At 38.1% G+C, this 25,306-nt stretch overlaps 1 protein-coding gene across 1 annotated transcript in view; it reads right to left on the bottom strand.

Annotated features, from left to right (window-relative positions):
• LOC108703703 (neurocan core protein) overlaps positions 1 to 24,296 on the bottom strand; it is a 99,291-nt gene extending 74,995 nt beyond the window's left edge. The window contains exon 1 of the mRNA XM_018239871.2: positions 23,852 to 24,296. Coding sequence (XP_018095360.1) covers positions 23,852 to 23,874 — 23 coding nt within the window. The 5' untranslated portion in view covers positions 23,875 to 24,296. The remainder of the gene's footprint in view (positions 1 to 23,851) is intronic.
• Positions 24,297 to 25,306: the final 1,010 nt, after the last annotated feature.

Here is a 25,306-nt window from a genome sequence, read left to right as displayed (position 1 = left end):
AATAAGAATTTTGGCAGCGTCTTGGGTGATAAATGATCGTATTTTGGATATGTTCCTTAGGTGGAAGTGACAGGATTTAATAAGTGACTGGATATGAGGAGTGAATGACAGAGCAGAATCTAGGATAACCCCAAGGCACCGGGCCTGGGGAGAGGGGGTGATAGTGGAATTGTTAACTATGATGGATACTTCGGGGATGCTACTGGTGTTAGTTGGAGGAAAGAGAACCATTTCAGTTTTAGAGTAGGGATGTAGCGAACTGTTCGCCGGCGAACTAGTTCGCGCGAACTTCGACTGTTCGCGTCCGCCGCAAGTTCGCGAACGTCGCGCGACGTTCGCCAATAGGCGTTCGCGTCAAAATCGGTCGCCCATTCGACCATTCGATCGCTAAAATCGAACGATTTTCGTTCGATTCGAACGAAAATCGTTCGATCGAACGATTAAAATCCTTCGATCGTTCGAATCGAACGATTTTCGGATGATCGAAGTTCGCGAACAGTTCGCGAACAGTTCGCAAATTATGCCGGTGTTCGCGAACGGCGTTCGCGAACACATCGGCGGCGGTTCGCTACATCCCTATTTTAGAGAGGTTTAATTTAAGGTAGCGTTGCGACATCCAGGTAGAGATAGGGGACAGGCAGGAGGAGACGCGAGTTAGGAGTTCTGGGTTGAGATCAGGAGATGAGAGATAGATCTGAGTATCGTCAGCATAGAGGTGTGTAATATACAGACAAATGCAAGTAATAATGCTACTTTGGTTTTTGTTTTTTATAAAAATTATATTTATAGTATCTCCAAGAATTGATATCTGCACATATACCTGCATTAAAATTAAAGTAACATATGGATATTGTGAAGGATAATATCAGGAGATAGGAAATACTAATTTTAAAGTATGCTCAGTAGAGGCCTATATAGCTTCTTTGCTTACAGACCATTTACAACCAGACACTCCCAGTGGCATCAGACCATGACCCTATGTAATGACCTTTGGTTCACGTAAGAGAATAAAAATTCTGGAGGCTCAGTTCAAAATAAACTGGAGACATTTGAAAATGAAAAGAGCCAATAAATCAGAGTCTAAAGCCATTGATTGGATGCAATGAAGCCCACCATTTATTTGTCAGTATACTTTAGCTGCTAGTTAAATGGAACATCTATAGAATGATATAGCCAATGTAAAACAATTATATCCCTCTAGATATAATTAATAGCAATAACCCCTCCCTGCTTTTATAATCCCTCTTCATCACAGATCTTTACTGATGCACTTAACAGTTTAAAGCATAGTTTGGGTCCATCCCCCTGAATAATATAAACTATTAACCTTTACATAGTGTCAACATATTTTATAGCCCCAATGGAGTTTACAATATCTATCACATTTACACCTGATTGTATGTTTTTTGAGTTGTGAGAGCCAACCCACACAATTATAGAGACAACATACAAACTCCTTGCTAATTAATAGTCGGTCAGAATTGAACATAGGACAATAGTACTGCATGGCACCAGTGCTAACCATTGTACCATGACGCACCATTAACTACACCATAAAAAGTTTTCAAAAGGCAGCGTTTGCAGAAAAATTAAAGATTACATGAAAACACTACTGCAGTGTTACATGCACAGAAAAAAAACAAAAAAAATTATACTCAGGAAACCTTTGTAATTATGTGTTTTTTTTAATTCGAAAATATTACACAGCACATGTTCTGGTCAGAAAAACCTAACATCTGAGTTTCTCACAACACAGTATTACACCGGGCACTACCAGTGTGTCTTGCCATATCCGTTTATCAAACAGCAGAGGATGATGGCAGAGTCCTCATGTAACAGTGCAATAAAATTAAGCTCTGACTGCCAGTTGGAGACTGTATTTATTTCTTACTTTCTCTGGCATGCACAGATATCATATTTATGTCTCTGCTTTTTTATTTTTATTATATGAGATTTTAAGATATTTCTCAGTTTTCCTGGCTTTACTGAATCAAACATTACAGTAAATTGTTGCCCTAAGCCTCTATGGTTGATTTATCTAAGGATCACAGTACTGGCAACTTTTCTGGTGAGGTTTCTCCTAGTCAACAGGGACTAAAGTATCTCTTCTAACTGGAGTCAGATTCTTACACTATTAAAGGCAACATAGGAACAGGTGCAAAGCCTTGTCTATTTGATGCCTTGAGGCTGCAGAGTCGATGTACCCCCCTATCATCCTTAGTGCAGAGGGAAGAATTTCTTTTTAAAAATTTACACTTACCAGTGATGACTTTTTAATGACCATGGTGCTTTCTGTGTCAAGTTTCTCTACTTGTCTCAAGGCAAAATTGGCACTGGGATAGGGAAGACAAGTAAATGTAATATGGGGATAGGGTTAAAGGAGAACTAAACCCTAAAATGAATATGGCTAGAAATTCCATGTTTTATATACTGATCTTGCACCAGCATCTTTTTATTAATAATGATCCAAGACTTCAAAGCTGTAACAGGAGTTCCCCATCTTGGATTTTATTAGGAGTGTCAGAGACATGCACAGGCTCATTGTACTCTTTGCGGCTTTTGAGAAAAAAAAAGTTTAGTTGTTGTAAATTATCAAGTAAAAAATGAAGTAAATAAGTTTAATCGTATAAACTGATGCTACAGGCTTGATTATTAAATGTTGGTGCTAATTGCACTGGTTCCACAGCTGCAATATACTGATAATCTGAATTATTTACTAATCAGCTAATTAGACATTAATATGCAAAATATATAGTGCATTGGTCCTAAGCTTAGTAACTAAAAGCAACACAGGGCATGTGCAGTAAATCATCTAAATAAAAGACAGGGAACCACAGGGGCAACTTTGGAGACACAGATCTTTACTGCTAAAGGGCCGTGGTTGCCTTGGGCTGGTACAGAAGCCCAAAACATAATGTACAACGTTTCTAGCCTACTTCCTTAGTTGAGTAAAATGACACATGGGGGTAGTACAAAAAGGACATAAGGAAACAAATTAGAAAAAGAGAATAACGCATGGAGGTTAGGAGTAGTACATTTCACTTGGGGACAAGAGAATGGCACATGGAATGGGGATTGGACAAAACAGTGGGATGGAGGAAGAAAAATAAACTAGCACAAAATGGTAGATGTACAGTTGCCATGAGCAAAGACAATATCATTGCCTAAGAGTTCCCCAACCTTTTTACCCTTGAGCCACATTTAAATATAAAAAATGGTTGGGAGCAACACAAGCATGAAAAAAAAGTTCATAGGAGGTGCCTAATCAAGACTGTAATTGGTTATTTGGTAGGCCATGTTTGGACTGGCCTGTTTGGCAGAACACATGGTGTGTATGCCTCCAAATCATAAACCCAAAAATAAGCACCTGCTTGGAGGCCACTGTGAGCAACATCAAAGGGCTTGTGAGGAATATGTTACTTGTGAGCCACTGGTTGGGGATCACTGGCCTAAGGTGGCACTTTAGCAGGGCCAGCAAAGGAGGGGATTTGGCATTAGGAGAGGAAAAGAAAATTGTTACATTGTAGAGGAGGTGGTTGAGGTATTGTCACAAGCTGTGATATAGTATAGTCTGCAATCTGGCTACACATCAGCTCCGTTTCTGGATATCAGACAGTTGTACTATCAGTTCTCCACAAGTACCATAATTATATTTCACATTTTAAATTGTGAAAAACAATTTGCTGGCATTCTATAACTGTGTTTTTTCATGAGAAGAAACATTGTCAGTAGAATGCCTCATGTGCTATTGTCTTTAAGCCTACACAGTAATGTCCAGATAACAAAAGACAAGCACCACATTGGAAACAATTCATTCTTTCAGTGTCTGTCTGCTAGTGTCCTACAGGGCCCCATTATGCATTAAAAATGTGTGTACAGAACTACAAAAAGACTGCTAAACATACAAAACTGATATATATATATATAGATAGAATAGAAGATAGATGATAGATAGATAGATAGATGATAGATAGATAGATAGATAGATAGATAGATAGATAGATAGATAGATAGATAGATGATAGATGATAGGAATAAATGGGAGGAATACAGTAATGCTTAATATTATTCCTACAGTATGAGGCAGCTCCAACATATTGAAGAATATCTGACACTATAAATGACTGTTTTCACTAAATGTTAAATTAAGTCCTTATTTCTTCCATTTTGCTCCCACGCATGTATTTTGCAATAATCATGAGCCAATTTTTAAATTCAATGTGTTTGTGTGCTATCTGAGCTTTAAAATGCATCCTGGGACTTTCACACAAAGAATCCTCCTTAAGCTGCTAGTAAGGCCAGGATAAAGCAGACTTGCTGAGATCCTGGCTCAGTAAGAAGTGCTTTGCCTGTCTGTTATTGAGTCTGGAACCCAGACAAAGAGTAATTAGATAGAATCCACAGACTGAAAGCCGGCACAAAGCCCAAAATATAATTCGCAGTGAAAACAGCCTGGAGAGAAGGAGGATTTGAACATACCAAGGCAAGAGAGAGGGGGTGGGGAAGAGTACCATGCAAGATATATGTTATAAGAATCACTGGAGGGCAGATATAATGGTCTAGCCACTGCACAGTTTGAATTATTTGTCATTTAAGGATGAAATTGTCATTATTAATAAAAGTGATATTTTTTACTGCACTTTACAGAGTGTGACTAATCACTTGTATTCAATAGTTAAATCATTTCATACCTTCTATGAATGAATAAAAAGATCAGAAATGCAGGGAAATACTCTGATCACAATAAGACAAACTAGACAGAATATACAATACAACCTACTTCAGATAAGAGTTCACGCTTGCATCCAGGCTGCTTTGAATCTAGTGCACACTGCTACATGTATCTGACCTGATTACTAAACATCATGAGGTTTTTATATGTGCCTCATTCAAATGGATGAAAGAGCAAATCCAAACATTTTTTATTCCAAATGACACTGAGGAACTTTAGGTAATTTAGTGTTCAAATGTAGGAATCTAAATTTTCAGCAGCTGGACCAATTGAACCAGGGGTTACCAAAAAAACTGAAAAAGTACTGAATACAGTAACAAAATGCAGCTGGGAAATGGCTTGAAGACAGCTTATAAATGACACAAGGCCCATTCATTAAGTTCGAGTGAAGGAATAGAAGAAAAAATGCTTTGAATTTCTAAATGGTTTTTTGGCTACTTCGACCATCGAATGGGCTACTTCGACCTTCGACTACCACTTCGAATCGCACATTTCGAATTACAAATCGTTCGCCTATTCGACCATTCGATAGTCAAAGTACTGTCTCTTTAAGAAAAAACTTCGACCCCCTAGTTAGCCACCTAAAAGCTACCGAACTCAATGTTAGCCTGTGGGGAAGGTCCTCATAGGCTTGGCTAACTTTTTTTGGTCGAAGGATAATCCTTCGATCGTTTGATAAGAATCCTTCGAATCGTTCGATTCGAAGGATTTAATCGTTCGATCAAATGATTATTCCTTCGATCGTTCGATCTAAGTATTTGGGCAAAATCCTTCGACTTCGATATTCGAAGTCGAAGGATTTTCATTCCCCAGTCAGATATCGATGGTTAATTAACCCTCGATATTCAACCCTTGATGAATTTGCCCCTATAGTATTTGGATTAGGAAGACCCAATGGAATAAAATCAAGAGGAAGAAAGTATAGGTATGGCTTTGTATTTCCAGAACCATCATAGGTTTATATGAAGAACTTCCCACAAAAATACATCCTATAAATATCTTTTTTTAGAAAGAATTTAGCAACAATACAATGGTGCTGTCATGGAAACCCCCTGTGCTCCTTATTTTACTCTTGTTTCTGGTTGAGGGACTGCACTTCTTCAATATATCGTAGTTCTTTTTTCCTACACTATCCAATGATCCATGCTGTGTATAACTAAACATTAAGCATCATCCACTACTTCTGAGCATAATTTTCCACATAAATTACAGGAATATCATACTGTGCTTAGTGGTTCCATTCTACTTGCTGCTTCATGACATCTGGTTACATTAGCTCCTTGTTAAACATATTTATTGCACAATTTCATAAAATTCTGGAAGCAAATCTTCAATATACTGTGCAGCAGATGTCTCTGTGACCCAGTACAGGGCCACTGCAATTTATATAAAGCTGAATCATGTTCTTTTAGTGCAGGACCCATGTTCTTGGTATATCATATATCCCGGTATCTAACATAATACTAAACATTTTCCTCTATTAAAAAGTAAACATGAGTTTAATAATGTCTGATACACAGTGGACACCCGTTTTTGCCACATGGCTTAAAGCTACCATTTACCATTTACCAGGGAACGGCACAAAGCCATCAGAGATCTGCAGTGATCCTCAGCATCTGCTGATTTCTTCATTACAGATGGCAGTTTTGAGCAATTAAAAAAATGTTGGAAAAAATGTAATTAGTCAATATTAAGGAAGATAATGAACATAAACTTTAGCCCTACAGAGCTACTATTCAAATATCATGAAAGACATTAGAAGAGGTAACAAACAGGGGCGCACCAAGAAGGTACTTTTTTAGATTCAGCTGAATACAGAGCCCTCTATAGCAGATTTGGAACGAATACTAAGCTATACCCTCATTTCCATATTCATATTTGAACATCAGAATTCAAAATGTGAATAATCTGTGCGATGATTGCAAGCTTTTAAGTCACATGACTTCACAGATTCAGATTCGTTTGAGTACTAAGGATATGGCCAAATCCTGCAGATATTGTTAGAATTTGGATGAATCCTAAACCAAATCTTGGATTTTGGTGAATCCTAAATTTCTAGGAATTGCAAATAGCTAAGGATACACTGCACACCTATGACATAGGAAGCAAACTACAGTTTTCTATAGACTGGTGTTGTTGTATTTCCTGTACTACAATATACGCTATGTCTACAACTAGTATTTTGTTCCATTAAATGAATACACTGGAGGTTCATTATCAAGGCAGCTGCTGTGCTCATGGTAACCATAGGGTTTTTTTGTCCAGGTTTCTGTGTCTTTGAAAATACTAATGGAAAGTTGATTATGGTCCCATTATTGTTTTCTTAGATATTCCAGCCTTTGCTCTCACTTCAAAAGGAATGGGAACATAATGGCAATTGCTCACCACTTACCAACTGAGACACATGAGACCATATGAGACATAATATGGCCAATGATACAGGTACAGCTTATGGTGTCCTTAGTAACATACTGTTGCACCACAGCAGTTATACTTTGTCAGACTCGTAGTCTGTGTTTTCATCAAGCCAGATATGACTGAAGTAATAGATTTTTCTGAGCATTTAAGGGGTTCCTTACAGGCCCGGACTGGCAATCTGTGGGTTCTGGCAAATGCCAGAAGGGCTGCTGTATGGTTCCATAGAAAGTTACCATAGAGTGGGCTGGTTGAGGGCTGTTTGGGCCTCTGCGTACTTGGAATGGCAGGGCCTATTTTGACTCCCAGTCCAGGCCTGGTTCCTTACATCAAATGTATATAAGCAGAAATTGTACCTCATATACAGTATATAGTAGGGGTTCCTTTATCAACCCTGCCTACATTTCCCACTCACACCCTGAGTAAATAGGTCATTTGTATTTGCTGATGAGCAACTCAATAAATCTTGCTTCAATAATAGTTGACTGACATCTTACTATACATTTCTTACCACATAGGGGCAGGGGTGCTTTACACAACTAGTGAACTGGAACATCCATGTTTCCTTTCAGAATCAATTTTTTAAAAATATTTTTGCTATTATTATTAATGGACCTCCATACGCAATGCAAGTATAAGTTTATTCTGGAGGGAAGAACAAATCCTGATTAAAATGAGAGGTATTCTTTTTCTGGGGGTGTTTATTTAAATTTATTGAAGATCATAGTGTTGATGGTGCAACCACCTATACGGGATACGGGTAACTTGATTACCAGTGTGCAGATAATCCTCCTGCACAATTGACTCCTGCTAATATAACCGACACAACAAAGAGGGAAGGTAGGGGGATGCATATATTGAAATCAGTCACCATATATTATTCATCATTTTACATGGACCAGTGTTGTTAGTGGAGTACCGCAGGGCTCTGTACTAGGTCCCTTGCTTTTCAACTTGTTTATTAATGACCTGGAGGTGGGCATTGAAAGTGCTGTTTCTATTTTTGCAGATGATACTAAATTGTGCAGAACTATAGGTTCCATGCAGGATGCTGCCACTTTGCAGAGTGATTTGTCTAAACTGGAAAACTGGGCAGCAAACTGGAAAATGAGGTTCAATGTTGATAAATGCAAGGTTATGCACTTTGGCAAAAATAATATAAATGCAAGTTATACACTAAATGGCAGTGTGTTGGGAGTTTCCTTCAATGAGAAGGATCTAGGGGTCTTTGTAGATAACACGTTGTCTAATTCTGGGCAGTGTCATTCTGTGGCTACTAAAGCAAATAAAGTTCTGTCTTGCATAAAAAAGGGCATTAACTCAAGGGATGAAAACATAATTATGCCTCTTTATAGGTCCCTGGTAAGGCCTCATCTGGAGTATGCAGTTCAGTTTTGGACTCCAGTCCTTAAGAGGGATATAAATGAGCTGGAGAGAGTGCAGAGACGTGCAACTAAATTGGTTAGAGGGACGGAGGACTTAAATTATGAGGGTAGACTGTCAAGGTTGGGGTTGTTTTCTCCGGAAAAAAGGCGCTTGCGAGGGGACATGATTACACTTTACAAGTACATTAGAGGACTTATAGACAAATGGCAGGGGACCTTTTTACCCATAAAGAGGATCACCGTACCAGAGGCCACCCCTTCAGACTAGAAGAAAAGAACTTTCATTTGAAGCAACGTAGGTGGTTCTTCACAGCAGGGCCGGACTGGGAGTAAAAAGCAGCCCGGGCAAAAAAAAATCAAAGCAGCCCACATGGAAACGCGATGATAGCCGCGCCTATGTATTGGGTTAACCCTTTAAGTATCACAGATCGTAGCAACTACGATCTGTGGATAAAGGGACTCAAGTGCCACAGATTGTAGATTTTACGATCTGATGCACTTCTGGATGGGGGAGCGGAGGCATGATCACAATGGGCCGTAAGGCAGCAGGCACATAAAATCTACTTGTCCTGCTGTTGCTCTCACTTCCTGCATCCCCCTACACCACCACCACCCCCCCCCTCCACCTGATCAAGCAAGAAGACAGATGCCTTCTCTTCATAGGACCCCAACAGCCCAAAAAAATAACAACAATGATAATAATAAGAACTCCAGCAATATCATGTGATAGCTCCACAAAAAAAAGTCTAAAACACACAGCCCAGCCCAGGGACTGTGCCAGTCAGCATGCCCACCAGTTATCTCAGGCACAAGAAGTTTGTATGGGGACACACACACACACACAGACACACAGACATACATACCAGGACAGACACACAGACAGACACAGAGACACTCACAGACAGACACACACAGACAGAGACACTCACAGACAGACACACAAAGAGACAGACATACAGACAGAGACACTCACAGACAGACACACAAAGAGACAGACACACAGACAGAGACACTCACAGACAGACACACAAAGAGACAGACACACAGACAGAGACACTCACAGACAGACACACAAAGAGACAGACATACAGACAGAGACACTCACAGACAGACACACAAAGAGACAGACATACAGACAGAGACATTCACAGACAGACACACACAGACCTCTCTTAGAGAAAAACTTACTCCATGCACTTGCACCTGCAGTGTAATGTATCAGGGATGCCCCTCCCCTAATGTAGCAGCAGCTCCATATGTCTGTCAGGCTGCGTGATTAAGCCAGTGCCTGGCCGGGAAGGAGAATAATTATACAATGGAGGGGGTGGAGCGAGCACAGAGAAAAAAATCCCCACTGCGAGGCTCTCTGTGCTTCCAGCACTTGCCACTAAATTAAATGAAATGATGAACTTCCTGCCCCCTGCTTGCTCTCCCCAAAGTAGCGTGGAGACGGAAGACACAAGCAGGAGCTGAAGTCACGATCGGAGTGGAGGCGGAGCCAATATTGTGAGCAAGCCGGCCCATTTTAACTATGAGATGAGCGGCCCATCGGGCAATTGCCCGAACACGCACATTGCCAGTCCGGGCCTGCTTCACAGTCAGGACAGTGAGGTTGTGGAATGCACTGCCGGGTGATGTTGTGATGGCTGATTCAGTTAATGCCTTTAAGAATGGCTTGGATGATTTTTTGGACAGACATAGTATCAAAGGCTATTGTGATACTAAACTCTATAGTTAGTATAGGTATGGGTATATAGAATTTTAATTAAAAGTAGGGAGGGGTGTGTGTATGGATGCTGGGTTTTCATTTGGAGGGGTTGAACTTGATGGACTTTGTCTTTTTTCAACCCAATTTAACTATGTAACTATGTAACTATGTAACTATGATAAGCATGATTTTCAAATATGCTACGTATCATATTTACTGTTTACCTTATACCGCTGTCCTGTGGAGTGCCCAAAAGATAACTCCCAGGAAAGAGATAGGATTCCCACTTGACCCTTACTTATGTACCGTAGTGTTGTTACTGTAAATTCCCAGTGCTGCTTAACACTTTCACATCCCCTACTCATATTACAGGATAATCTCTGGATATATCTATTTATAGGGGTTGCATTGACCACCCCAAACATAGACTGTATGTAAGGGTTTCCAAAAACTTCCCAGAAGGGAAAAGTTCTAATAGTCAGGCTCATGCATTCTAAAGACAAAGACCTGTTAGTAAACTTTTATGAATAGGGTACATGTTCTGCTGCACTAGAAAAAGCTAATGGTTCATTAAAAAAAAAAACAATGTAAAATGCATAAATGCACACAACATTGGTTCAATGCAATCATATCTAGCCAATATGCTGAATTTATGCTAATAACCTGCACTGCAAAATGGTTCAATGATGCATCTATCACTAAGACAGCTCATGAATAATATATGCAGATTTACGCATATGAAAATGCTGAACATTCTGATTACCTTCACATGAAAAAAAGGCATGAGCAGGGAGGGGGAATTAATTATGATGTGAATTATTATGGGGGTGGGAGGCAATTTGCAAGATAAAGGTGTAATGTTCTTACTGCCAGAAAGGTGAGAAGACCTCTTTATAGACACATTATGAAAATATTTCCAGTTAATACAGAAAGAATAAAAAACTACAAGTGTAAGGCTGCAAATATGACATTGTTACCTTTAATCGTGCATAATAAAAGGAGAAATGCTGAGCATAGATGAATGAAAGAGGGATGGGAACAAAGCAATTTGTGTTTATGTGTAAAAGAGAATTAGGATAAAATGTAAAAAGTAATTAGATGAAAGGAGAAAGCAAGCAAGATACCATGCAGCAAAAAAAAAAATGACCTGCCATACAGTAAAATCTGTAATCAGTGGCTTAACATTTAGGAAATACGTATTTATGTGTCTGGTTTAAAGAGCCCCATGCCCTATTTTTACTGGTCAGATTTGGTTAAATGGATAATCCGTTCTCAAAAATTACTAATTGGTTGAAAAAATGCCTAGCTTGCCCTGATCATAATTCTTAGTCATTTTGTATGCAATGATGCTGTTAAATCCTTGCTAGGCTTATTCTGCAGGAGTGATTATTCCTCATCCGATTATACTGACTGCCACTAAAAAATCATACAAAAACGCAGTCTGTGTTAGGAATATATTGGGTGTTCTCAGGAGCTAGGAGAAGATCATTTTAACACCTGCCAGGACACTTGCTCATTATGCACATGCGTGTGCCCCAGCATGGCCATTTACTTTAGATGTGGGCTCCAGGTGCGGAGCACCGCACTCAGTGGGGGAATATTCTTCAAAAATTACTAGGGGTCATTTGCTAACGGGAAGGCCTGTGTAAAGTCTTTGCAACCTGCTCTCCTCTCTTTTTCAGAATTAAACAATCTATATTCTTTGTTTCAAAGACCAAACCACAGACTAGCAGCTGCCCAATGAATACAGCACTGTCTACATTCAGCAGCACTGTATTCATGAATGGTGGGAGTAAGGGAAGCTCATATGCACCCCCCACCCCATGCCCCTACCTATTAAAAGTCTACAAAGGGCTGTCCTAGTGCAAGGTGCAATGCATAGACATTCCCCCTGGGCAGAATTACTTCATGCATGAGTAATGAGTAATATGGAATTCTCCATGTAAGCACAGAAACAATTCTGGGGGTCTGCTTCCGCAGTAGTTACCTCCAATTTTGTTCTGCGAGTTTGTGTAAATTGCTCCAACCTCAAGTCACCTATGATTTTGTGCAGAAGGGGCAGTAATTGCTTTTCTTCCACCAAAGTCACACCACCGGGTGTCCTATGAAGTTTGCCTGATATTTAGGCGATTTAGGAGAGCCAGGTTACAGAAAAACACCTTTCCTGGTCCCACTCATTATGTATAATAGATCCAATACCTGTATTTGACATTAATGAAACAAGGGCTATTCAATTTTGATTTACAACAATCACAGAACCAAGGCTTGAACCCATGTATTTTCTACCCTAGAAGCCGAATGCTGTTACAGGCTATAAATGACCAACTGCAGCAGAATCCTATAGCTTAATGGATTTATTGTAATGCCATTAAATGTTTAAAAATGTCTTGTATACATGGTAAAAACTGTTGTTATTGCTCTGCATGCTAGGTAGGAGATTATAGATTTTATAATATTAACAGTATCAGCAATTAATATTATTCATTCAACCCATTGTTCAGATAATGTTGCATAGGATGGGATCCCTGATCCAGTTAACTGGTTATCCAGAAAACTTTATTGGAAAAATACAGAAAAATTTATTGGAAGACCATCTCTTACATGTGAGTCCATGTTCAAAAATAATTCTAATTTTTAAAAAAGATTTCCTTTTTCTTTTACATTATAATGGGGATATACAGTATATTCAGTTTGTGCCAATAAAATGCAATCCTAAAATCCACACACATAACATATGTATATGTACAGGTATGGGATCAGTTATCTGGAAACCTGTTATTCATAAAGCTCTGAAATTCCAGAAAGGCCATCTCCCATAGACTATATTATAATCAACTAATCCACATTTTGCAAAAATGATTTCCTTTTTCTCTATAACAATAAAACAGTACCTTGTTCATGATCCAAACGTACATAGAATTAATCCTTATTGGAAGCAAAACCAGCATTCTGAGTTTATTTAATCTTTACATTGTGTTTGTGTTTTTGGAATTACAAAGTGGAAAAATGCAGCTCCCCATACTAAATAAATCTATAGTCGTTAAGGACAATGATTGTAATTGATTATAAATTTAAGGTTGCAGTTGGGTAAGGTAAGAAAGGCATGTCTCCTGGATACATGGCGTTACAAAGAATGGGGAAATTGTTCATTAAAGCATTTCTAATTTCAATGTTGTTTAGCAATTGCTAGACATAGCAGATGTATTGGATCTGTTATCCAGAATACATGGGACCTGGAGTTTTCTAAGTTTGGTCTTTTTCTGTAATTTGGATCATAATAGCTTCAGTCTACTAAAAGAGTTAATTATTAAATAAACCCAAACAGATTTAAATATTAAATAAACCCAAACAGAGAAAAAATCATTAATCATTAAAACAAATTATTTACTTTGGACTTGCCTGTAATTCTGAGCTTTGTAGTTATATGTTTTGTGAATAAGAGATGTCAACCCTTTTATATGAACAATGACTACACAGACTTTAGCTCTCTAGCCATTACTGAACTGCAACAGCTGCACATCCGTAACTGAGATGATTGTTTTCCTCATTTAAATTGGGCTCCATTCTTCCTACAGTGCCTGAGAACTTGGTAAGATCTTGCAAGAATGACAAAATTAGACATCCTAAAAATTAAGTTGTTATAACAAGATGCAATTAATCAAACAATCAAACAAAATTAGACTTTGGTCTTACTCCAATTAGAAGTAGGAGTTTGTGAATGTGTTTGCACTTTTTTATTAATAGCATCTTAATTTAAACACAAATTATGACCCAGTGGGCCCTGGGCAGAGTAGCCATCTGGACTCTGATCAGAAAGCTGAAAATGTGTGTTCTACACTACTTTTATCCTGCCAGAATTAAGTTATCTAGCACAACTGCATACTACTGAAAGTGCTAGTAAATAAATACTTAGCACACAATAAGTTACTTGACTGTTTCCGTTTCAAAGTAGTAGTTAGATGTAGTGCTAAGGATTAGGTGTTAGAATTCTTGATATTACATAAAAATCTAAAAAAAAACACCACATGTACCATATAGAACTTGGAGTCGAAGGTGGAACCTGTTTTTTGGAAAGAATACAGATATTGCAGCATGTGTTCATTGTTTGGTTTATTAGATTTTTCTGTCTGGTACAAGATTCATCCCTGATAAATTCATTGCACAGTATCTCAGTTATTATTTGCTAGAATCCATTAGCAGTTCAGGGTGATATTTTCCAAGGCTCTCACATAGAAATGGAGGCCATTTCGTCACCCTTTGTTTACGTCTTACACTGCTTTCTCGCTTCCATTTCCCAGAGGTCACTTGTTGTTTAACAGCAAATCTGTAGGAGACTGCAAAAAGGTACTTTATCAGGAAAACAGATTGCACACGAACAAAAAGGTCAGTACTCACAACTCTAGAATTTAACAACTTATTGCAAATGTTATTCTACTCATACAAAGCCACTAGAATTTTATTTTTTGTTGAATGTGAAAATAAAGTGCTTATGGTGCTAGGAAGAAGAGCATTTATGTACAGTACATGGCCAAATATATTCAGATACCCTGGATGGATGCCTTAAATGCTGACTTTCAAACTGCCTCAGAGGCAAATAAATCCAACCATCACCATGTGTTGGAGTCAAGTTTACCACCAAGTATGTCTGTTGGTGTCAAGTTTACCACCATTGGACTTTAGAGCAGTGGAAAGCCTCCTCTGAATTTATAAATACTATTTCATTATTTGTCAGTCTGGATCAATCTAGAAGAACACTTCCTGCCTAAATGAATAATACTGACATTAAAACTGATTAAATAGGAGCAATAATCTGGAGCTGTTTTCCAGGGTTTGGTTAGGACTCCTGATTCAATTGAAAGCAACATAAAATAACCCACTTTGTGAACATTCTTTCTAGTTTCAGCATAATAATCTCCCATGCATCAAGTGAGGCAGTGCTGTAACTAGGGAACCACGGGACCCAGGGCCTCTGCTGGTTGTACGCTCTTACGTTTAGATTTTCTTGTAGCATGTGCATTGACTCTGGCAGCCGCACCCACTGCTCCACTAGTAGTTACACCACTGACGTGAGGTTACCCGTGTATAGGAGTCTCTACCTTGACATTTCTTTGTGTGCTATTTTTATTGATTTTGGTTTCTCTAACAGTTCCTACTTCTAACCACAGTTTGCTGTTTGCCTTGTTCCTGGCTCTGTGGTTTGACATTATTTATTAGCAAACTGTCTTGTCCTTTGGTAAAATTTTGTCTTTGTTCATCTTCTATATTGGACTTCTAGCCTACTCAATTCAACTCAGATTTTGATGTGGGGCCTAGTAATGCATATTAAATGCTACAGAAATGTATTGTTTTCTAAAGAATGGCCATTTAATTATTCCCATTAGTTTATGAGTTTAAGTTGGGTATACATGTAAAGATCCATTTGTTTTGCAAGGTAAATACAAGAGTTAATCTTTATAACATATTGGCCGCATTCTGATCTGCATGGTATACAGTATACATGCAAAAGAGCTGGGGGGTTGTCTCAGTTAACTGTTAAGTGCTATATGTACATAAGTTCACATGTTTATGGAGGGTGAGAAAAAACAGAAAATAACAGAAAGCTAGGAATGCCCAGGACTGCCTGGGATAAGGCTTCTAGCTTCCAACCAACACAGTTGAAAACCCCTTTTAACTGCAGGAATATACTGTCATCAGTAGCTAGGCAATTAACCCTTGTGACGCTTTTTGGAAATAATTAACCAGCGCATCTCTTGGAGGATGCTACACTGCTGCTCACAATGTAAGGCAGAAATCTGCTTCTATAGATTGGTTGCCATGGAAATTCCTGTTCATCTCTGGCGATATTTCATATCTACAACATATCTAACATTAGGCAACTATTAACCCATTTCAGCATTCAGTTTTACAACGCACCCAACACATTAAAGGATGATAGTGACAAATATGCATTTGTATTTCTAATGAAGTGAAAAATAAAAGTATCTCTATAATTCCTTGTCAATAATAATGTTTTTCTGTCCAGGATGGAATCCACACATAGAAACGGACACCAACGAATGATTCTGTGATTATTTCCAATAAAAGAAAAGAGCCTTGCTGTTTCTTATCTAAGGTTATTTGACAAGATTATCTAAAATTAATAGAAGAAGATAAGATACGTGTGTATAGTAATGCTATCATATAGCCAAAAGGGAATCATGACCTTAGTCTTGTCTTAACAGCTTTTCAGCTATTTTCTCAGATTTAAGAAGACATTTCATTGTTGTCAACTGCCCCTAAGTTCCAGTGGAGAGTCCCTCAGTGCCTGTCCTCACTCAGTAAATTGTAGTTATTGAAAATGAGTGCTACAAAACAGTGGTTTTGTAATAATCATAACTATCATCCATGCCATGGATTGTAGATGAGGAAAAATATGGTATCTTTTAGGCCAGTTTGCATGTTGCTCAAAAGCCCTTCAATATTGCGTCACTAGAAATAATTTCCAAATACTGGTACATACTGTACATTGGCATTTGTACATAGGACCTTGAATGCTCAAGTGCTGCTTTAAATTGTCCTTTCTAAGGAACAGAGACCTCTGGGACCTCAGTCTCTGCTTAAATGGGAAATGGTATATTTAAACAAATTCACCAAAGCTGTAGTGGTTGTTTACTACATCTGATTCCTAGGTAAACGTTATTATGCTTTTTTTATAGGTTTAGATTCATCAAATGTCTTCTTACTGTGTTCACTCCTTCAATCTAACAATTTTCACAGTACAATCAATTGCTCTGGCATTCAGTGTAGTAGAACTTAAACAGTCTGAGTTGTTGCAGAAGGAAAGTCTTTTTGTAGAATAGCTTTATTGAACATATGAAATACTTTGTCTGACACTGCAGTTTAACCGACTTGAAAATACTACCGTATTTTATAAAATGTTTGCAAGTCCAGCATCTGTACTAATATGAATATACACTTTAGTAAGCAGAGAACAGTTTTACTTCATAACATATTTGCCCCATGACATAAAATATTATGGTCTGATACTCAAAGGAACAGTAACATCAAAAAATAAAAATGTTTTAAAGTAATAAAAATATAATGCAGTGTTGCCCTGCACTGGTAAAACGGGTGTGTTTGCTTCATAAACACTACTATCATTTATAGAAATAAGCTGCTGTGTAGCAATGGAGACAGCTATTCAAATAAGAAAAGACTCAGGTTACACAGCAGATAGCAGATAAGCTCGGTAGAACATAATGGTATTATCTGTTATCCACTATTTAACCTGTACCATAAAGCCTTTTTTCGATTTCTGCCATTGCTACACAGCAGCTTGTTTATGTGAACTATAGTAGTGTTTCTAAAACAAACAGATCAGTTTTACAAGTGCAGGGCAGCAGTACATGTTATTTTCATTAATTTAAAACACTTTAATTTTTTGGTGTTACTGTACTTTTAGGCTAGCTGTACATGTAAAGGTCAGCAAATTTGGTAAGGTCACCAAAGGAATGGATCTATTTTGAGACACAGGTAACATTTAGACCCCCAGGTAATGTTTAAACCTCCTGGCCAACAATCATTTAATAAGAACAACCTATGTGGTCCTCACCTGATGGAATCTTGAAATCAGCCTATTGGATATTTGTCTGATCCTCGGTTTGGCAGGCCATTGTTTGGCTTCCATACACAGACCAGTTAGTTGTCATTTCGGTGTTTGGCAGCTCATATCAACCCATGTATGGCCATTGGCCAACTTAAAGAGACTGTCCATCCAAACACTGTTTGCCTAGTGAAATAAATTGTAATACTAAGCAACTTGCCCATGTACATTGATTATGAATGTCCAATGGTTTTAAAGTTATTTGTCAATGTAATGCATATTTGTCATTGTAATGCAATGTAATTATTGTTGAGTTAACTTTTAAAATGTTATAGAATGAATAATTCTAAGGCACTTTCCAATTGGCCTTCATTTTTTATAGTCTTTTAATTATTTGCCTTACACTTTCCAGCATTCAAAAAAGGAGCACTGACTATCTAAAAAACAAATGCTCTGTAAGGCTACAAATGTAACTTAATTGCTATGTTTTATTACTTATCTTTCTATTTAGGCCCTCTCCTATTCATGTGCCTGTCTATAGTCCAGTCTCAAATCAATGCATGGTTGCTAGGATAATTTGGACCCTAGCAAAAATATTGCTGAAATTGCAAACTAGAGAGCTGCTGAATAAAAAGCTAAATAAAACTACAAATTATAAAAAATAAAAAGGAACTGTAAATTGTCTCATCACTCTCTACATTAGGGATCCTCAACCTTTTGAACCCGTGAGCAACATTCAGAAGTAAAAGGAGTTGAGGAGCAATACTACCAGGAAAAATGTTCTTGGGGTGCCAAATAAGTGCTGTGATTGGCCATTTGGTAGCCCCTATGTGGATTGTCAACCTACATTGAGGCTTTGTTTGACAGTACACTTGATTTTTTTACAACCAAAACTTGCCTCCAAGCCTGGAATTCAAAAATAAGCTTTGAGGCCACTGAGAGCAACATCCAAAGGGTTGGAGAGCTACTGGTTGGGGATCACTGCTCTACATCATACTAAAAAGGTGAACCACCCTTTTAAAAGCAGTAAACGTCAGACTGTTTACATTCTTTGCAATCCAGGCTGTTAAGCAAAGTTGTTTATAATTGTGTTTTCTTTTAATAGGCAAAAAAATATTTATAGATACTGATGCACCATGGTCATTGATGTTTGATTTTTGGATCAGCCATGTTTGAAAAATGAACCTGCATGCATCATATTTTTCACTCCACAGTACACTGGCAGATTAAAAAGTAAAGAGGAGCCCCAGATCATCTTCACTTCCAGCCCCAACATATACCAGTTGTCTACCTTTCTATGGTATGCCTTTCTCTCTCAAAAGATTGTTAAGTGATTTAGGTCTGCACAGTTTATCATTCTTCTTCATTTCAGGGTCCTGTACCAAGGCATATTGCCCTTCACTTTTAAGAAATCTCTGACCCTGAAAGTAGGGGCTGTTCCAACTATAAAATGTTATACTCATACAGATGTCCAAGCACAGATGGCACGATTCTAAAAGCTTAAATGCAGGCCAGCCTAACTAAGTTTCCTAATCATCCCCAGCCTCTGATGTATATGGCCCTTTTTAATAGGGTCACTAAGGCCTATGATCGACAGGAGGCTAGAGGCTATTTACATAAAAGATAAGCAAGCCATTAAATGTTCAACAATACATTTATCAGATTGTAAAGTAGAGAATGGCCTGGTTGCTGAATTACTGAAAGGGCTTGTTTTTATGTGTCAGCTCTTTTGTTAATTAGTCCTATAATAAGTCATAGCCAACCTCTTTTGTTCTTGTTTGTATCTAGCCTACTTTGGGGGTCAGTCACATTAATTCACTCTTTTATTTTGCTAAAATCATCTCATCTCATTCATCACGTGCAGCTAGGAGGTGGGCACAGCCCACTTAACCCTTTCTAAAACTGCATTTGAGGAGCACACAGTCCCATAATATAACCACTACAAAGATAGGTCTCTGTGTGAGACTGAAACGTTAATCAACCTTTCTGGATTTACAGGCTATCATTTAAGACATGTGAGTAGAGATAGATAGATAGATAGATAGATAGATAGATAGATAGATAGATTCCTTATTGCATAAGGCTCTATGATAATTAATGTTGAAACTGATAAAATTGTAGTATCTTCAATAATCTGAACTCATTTTAGTTTAGACTTACTACCTTAGAAAAGTCACTTTCCAATGATCCTTCCAGTAAAGCCAAATTCAGAAATAAGCCAAACTGCAGAACAATTCCTTGCCTCATACAACATTCTGTAGCTATTGTTAGAGGGTTCTCTCTGCACAGCTGGGACACATTGCATTGCAGAGCTGTTTTGCCTCCCCTGATTCTCCGTGGCTGACAACCTGAACACACCGCAAAGCATTTTCACAAGAAAAACGTAGATGTTGTACAAGTACATACTCTATATACAATTTATGGTACCACAGACACAAGTCATTGAGATAAATGTTGAGAATTTTGTTTGTTTGTTTATACATAATATTTAGTAAGGCACTTCAGTCTGAACTTAATAGAATTTATCAGACATGGATAGCCCCTGCAATTTAAGCTTACTATATAAGTTCAATGCTTTGTAAGAATAGAGAGATTAAGGGTAATGGCACCACAGGCAAACCTGGCCTTTCTGTTGCCCTGAGGCAGCTTTCCTGCTGCTGCCCCCTATCCTCACTTTTTCAGCATGGAAGGGGGTACAGTGGGGTCCACATTGCTATTGCAGGGAGTGCAATTGTGCTCTTTGCACTAGAGGTGCAAAATTTTCAGATTGAAAACCAGAAATTCGACTTTTTATGTTACCTGGAGCACTTTTTGCTGCCCCATGTAACTTGTGGGTGCTACAGCCTAAAGCAAGTTTCTCAACTTGCCTCATTGAAGCAGCTCAGAATAAGGAAGCAGAGCTGACTGGCACTCGAACAGGTCCACAAGACCAGAGATATTCAGTTAAAAAATAAATTTATTGGTAAAAAAGTAAAAAATATAGCTGCATCTCCATCCACCCTACGCGTTTCGCACCCCTCAGGGTGCTTAGTCATGGGCTCATTGAAGCAGCTCCCCTGAATGGCACATTGGATGTTATGATCACCCCTTATGACAGCAATCAAAATATCATTCTCACTATGGGTTGATTCCTATTGGCACAAAGCAATGCTTAACTTGTGGTAGCTGCCCAAAAGAAAAAGAACTCACTACCAAAACACCTCATCTACCACAGCCCCAATGTTAATATAGCGGTACAAGAACAACATTTTTTTTATGGGAACTAAATATACAATTGATGATACATTTCTTAGCTGACAGTCATGCAGGTTTGAGGTAGAGATTCTCATTTCCAACAAAAAGCAATCTGTTATTTCATTTCTGCTACTATTCCTGAGCAAAGCTGCAGTGACAAAACATGATGACTTTTCCAAATAATATTGCTGAAAGTGATTTTCAAGCCAACTGATAAGATACAGTATTTATCATTAATAATCAAACCATGGCCTCACTTACTCAGAGGTCAGTGACTTATGCTGGGCACACCGACAGCTTAGCTTATTATTACAGTTTTTCTTCCATTTCCATTTCTTCCAAAGAATGATCATATCTCCATAAGTGAGGCTCTTGGCCAACAATTTGCAGAGCATCTTCATATCCTATTGGATCATAGTCTTTCAATCACTTACGGTAGATTGTAAGCTTTAGCTGTCTCTCTTACCACAAGGCACTTAAGCATTCTCTACTTATATAAACTCTGTGCATATAAAGCACTGTGTATCTTGACAGCGCAATATAAATAAATGATGATGATGATGATGATGATATACATATATACTATTACTTTTCCTCCTTGTATATAGTATCATATATTGGACAGTGCTATGGGTCCTCACAGCGTTTTACAAATACAAAGCTATACATACAAATCAGACAAAGAAACCAGTTGGCCAAGTCATCCCATGTGTGTGTGTGTAGGGTCATTTGCCAACAGGAAGCTACAGAAGCAATACAACTCTCCTACTCCCCATGTAATCAAGTCATCTGAACAAAGTGCAAGCAGATCGGATCCAGATGTCCATCCAGATGTTTGGCCAGATCACACCCAATTCAGAACTTTGACCCATACGCTCACTGATCATATCACAAGTGAATCAACCTGTGAGTTGCAACTGTATGTGTCCATCCTTCTTGTAAGAAAAATGTGATGCTTTTCAAACCCAATTCACTTGTATTAAAATGGCATGTCCCTTGTATTGCTAAAGGCCAACAATAACTACAATGATATTTTAGATGAAAAAAAACCCAATATATATATATATATATATATATATATATATATATATATATATATACATACATACATACTGTATATATACACACACAATACTGAGCAGGCACTGAGCTCAGGTACTGAGTTCATAAATAAAAAAAATGCAGGGAGAATCACTTAATGTTACTCAAGTTTAGTGTTTTAGAGACTATAAAAAATCTTCATGACTGGAAAGAAAGAAGGTATAATAATTAATACACCTGCCATATTAATAAACATAATATCAATATTATAATATCAATATCACGGTTTTTCTTCCAGAAGTTCCAAGGCTTCAGCACTGAATCCATATGCCATCTATGCCAGAGAGAGAGAGATGATAGATCGATAGATAGATAGATAGATAGATAGATAGATAGATAGATAGATAGATGATAGATCGATAGATAGATAGATAGATAGATAGATAGATAGATAGATGATAGATAGATAGATAGATGTTTTGTGTTTTTACCAACATTGACATGGAAAGATGATTTAATGAACAGAAGTGTACTCCATTCAAGATGTCAGAGATAAATTCCCTCTCTTCAATCCCTTAGCAGTCTGGTTGTTGAGACATGTTGGTATACCTTATTCCCATATGCTATTATAATGGGCCACTTCAGTTCTATAGTTCTTATTTTCTCTAACCCCCCTATTAATTTTAGTAGGACTGCCAATAGGATTTTAATGTCCCACCTGCTCCACACGAAGAAAAGACAGAGTGATAAATGCAAATGATATTGGTTTTCTGTTGAATGGCTTTTTCCCCAGACTCTGAATGCATAAATATGGCATACATGTGTGTACAATCTGTCTTGCTAAATGTGAAGTCAGCTTATATTCTGAACAGGCATTGCATAATGAAATGTCAATTACCAAAGCAAAAAGAATTTGAACACCTTTGTGTTGCACAGTATTACTGAAGACCAATGAGGAGCCTAAACTGTTAATCCTGAACAAGGTTAACTCTTATTCTGCCAGAATTTCCTTGCATCCCTAACACTGAAACAAAAGGTAATAGGGGATAGCTTACTATTCAAATACAATGTGACAGGCCAGAAATACTCACATCTCCCTGCCCTTAATTAAGGCTTTAAATGATCATTAGAGTAAATAGGTTCATTAACATGTAAATTCAATGGTGCCTTCATTACTGCAGTGATTGAAAGAAAAATGTTTAGGTACATAACCTGCTATAACTACTTACAGTTGCAACATTGCTTAATAAGTCTGAAAGGCACCCTTTCCTGTTTATCCTTACACAACACTTTTTTTCTTAAATCAACAAATGGATCTATAATACAATAAGTAGTATGTTATAACAAATACTCTTTACCTTAGTTAACTTGAATAAATGCTGTTCAACGGCATTTTAACAATAAGGCTAAATGACTTGTGATTGATTTGAAAATATATACTTTCTCATCAGAAAAATAAAACATCAAAATCCTCAGCTTGCTGCCCCTCTTAAAAGCTTTACTAGTAATGAAACTAATAGAGGATTACCTGAAACATACCTCACTTTCTAATATTGCAGAGTTATTCAACAGAATCCTATTAAAGCATCTTTAAACATGCAATGCATCAATGGACACAGAAGGGATTTTAAAAGAATTGCAAGCACTTATCCAACAGTAATCCCAAATAAAAAGCAATAGGCTAGGCATTTACAAGGGTGACTATTAACACGACCCCATAAATGGTGACAGAAAAAAAAAGATTTTTGTATTACCTGCTTGGATGCTGAAGATCCATGATTAAAGTCTGTTGGAATGCATTAATTTAACTCCTGTGCAGCTGGTGGGGTTCACAAAAAGAAATAAATGTGGGTTACAATGTTGGAGGGATACAGAATGGATGGGTTATATTATAAACCAAGAGGAAGGGTATGCATCCAGGACTGTTAAGGTACCAGGGATGACAGAAGCTCCAGGAAAGCCAATCCTTACAAGAGGTGTGTGCATAATTCAGAAATACAGTCTCACTGCATCCTCAGTGCCCTGACATATCCACATACTAGTGAGGATGAGTGTTGGTAGAATAAAAGGTTAGGGGCTGAACTTTACGGACCCCTTAGCCTCCTCCCTACCCAAAGGCAATTCCACCAGGGATCAATAGAATAAGAGAAAAAACTGTTATTTTTTACAGTCCCTTACTGGAGGTGGGTGAGAGGGGAGGATGCCTAGAATGAGCATGCGTGGGGGATTATCTGCACCCTTTATAACCACAACTAGTCTTCTGTCCAGTTGGTGCACTGCAGGGTTTGTGTTATCATGGAACAATGTGTGTGTGTGTGACAGTTCAAAGAACTGGCTAATTGTATGCCTTCTGCAGTTCTCCAGTGATCTAAGCAGGACATTTACCAGCCGCAGCAGATTGTATCACTTAACCATGTGTGTTCTGTATTCTTGAGGGATTCAGAGGCTTCCTGAAGAGTGCAGGTAGAAGTCTTATAAGCAGAGAATGACAAGGCATGGGAGCTTGAAGGGGATACAGAATATGGCTTTGGACAGGCAGCAGTACAAATGAGAAGGAGGGGTAGAAGAGAATTGTGTGAGTAGTAAAGGAGAAATGCAAGTGATCTTTGAAGATCTTTAATAGATGACAAGAGAAAAAGGTGTTTGCATGTGTTGGGGAAAATATTTAAGGGAAGTGAGTTGAGACATATGATTAGGACACTATAAAGGCTTAGAAAAGTGATAAAGGGATAAAGGAGAAAGTGAAAGCTAGCTCATTGTGTAATGGGGGGGCTCTAGGGGTGCTTGGGGTGTTAATGGTTGGGGCTTTGATACATAAAATAGTGGGTAAGGTTGAGGGGCAAGCAGGTAAGAGAATTAATGATGGCACAAGTGGAAAGTGGGATAATAACTGAATGTGAATAATTAAATGGAATAAGGGTATTTAATGGAAAGAGACAAAGAACACAAAAGCATTTGGGGTAGAGGGAAGGTGGGAAAATCTGCAACAAAGAGATGTGAGAGACTATGGGAAGCGCACACAGAGACACACACACACACACTAAAATCAATAGAAACTGGCTTAGAACTGCCCTTTTATTTTTCATTATGCTTTGCTGGCCCTTCTTGAATAGAAAGGGTTCAATGTATCATGCATTTCATGCAGTGTCAGATGTTACCCAGCACTGGGTCATACAATTCAGCCCCTATCGAGTGTCTGAGTAGCAGGT

This window comes from Xenopus laevis, chromosome 1S, assembly GCF_017654675.1.
Source record: "Xenopus laevis strain J_2021 chromosome 1S, Xenopus_laevis_v10.1, whole genome shotgun sequence".
NCBI classification, from domain to species: domain Eukaryota; kingdom Metazoa; phylum Chordata; class Amphibia; order Anura; family Pipidae; genus Xenopus; species Xenopus laevis.
This window is presented reverse-complemented; position numbering and strand designations above follow the sequence as displayed.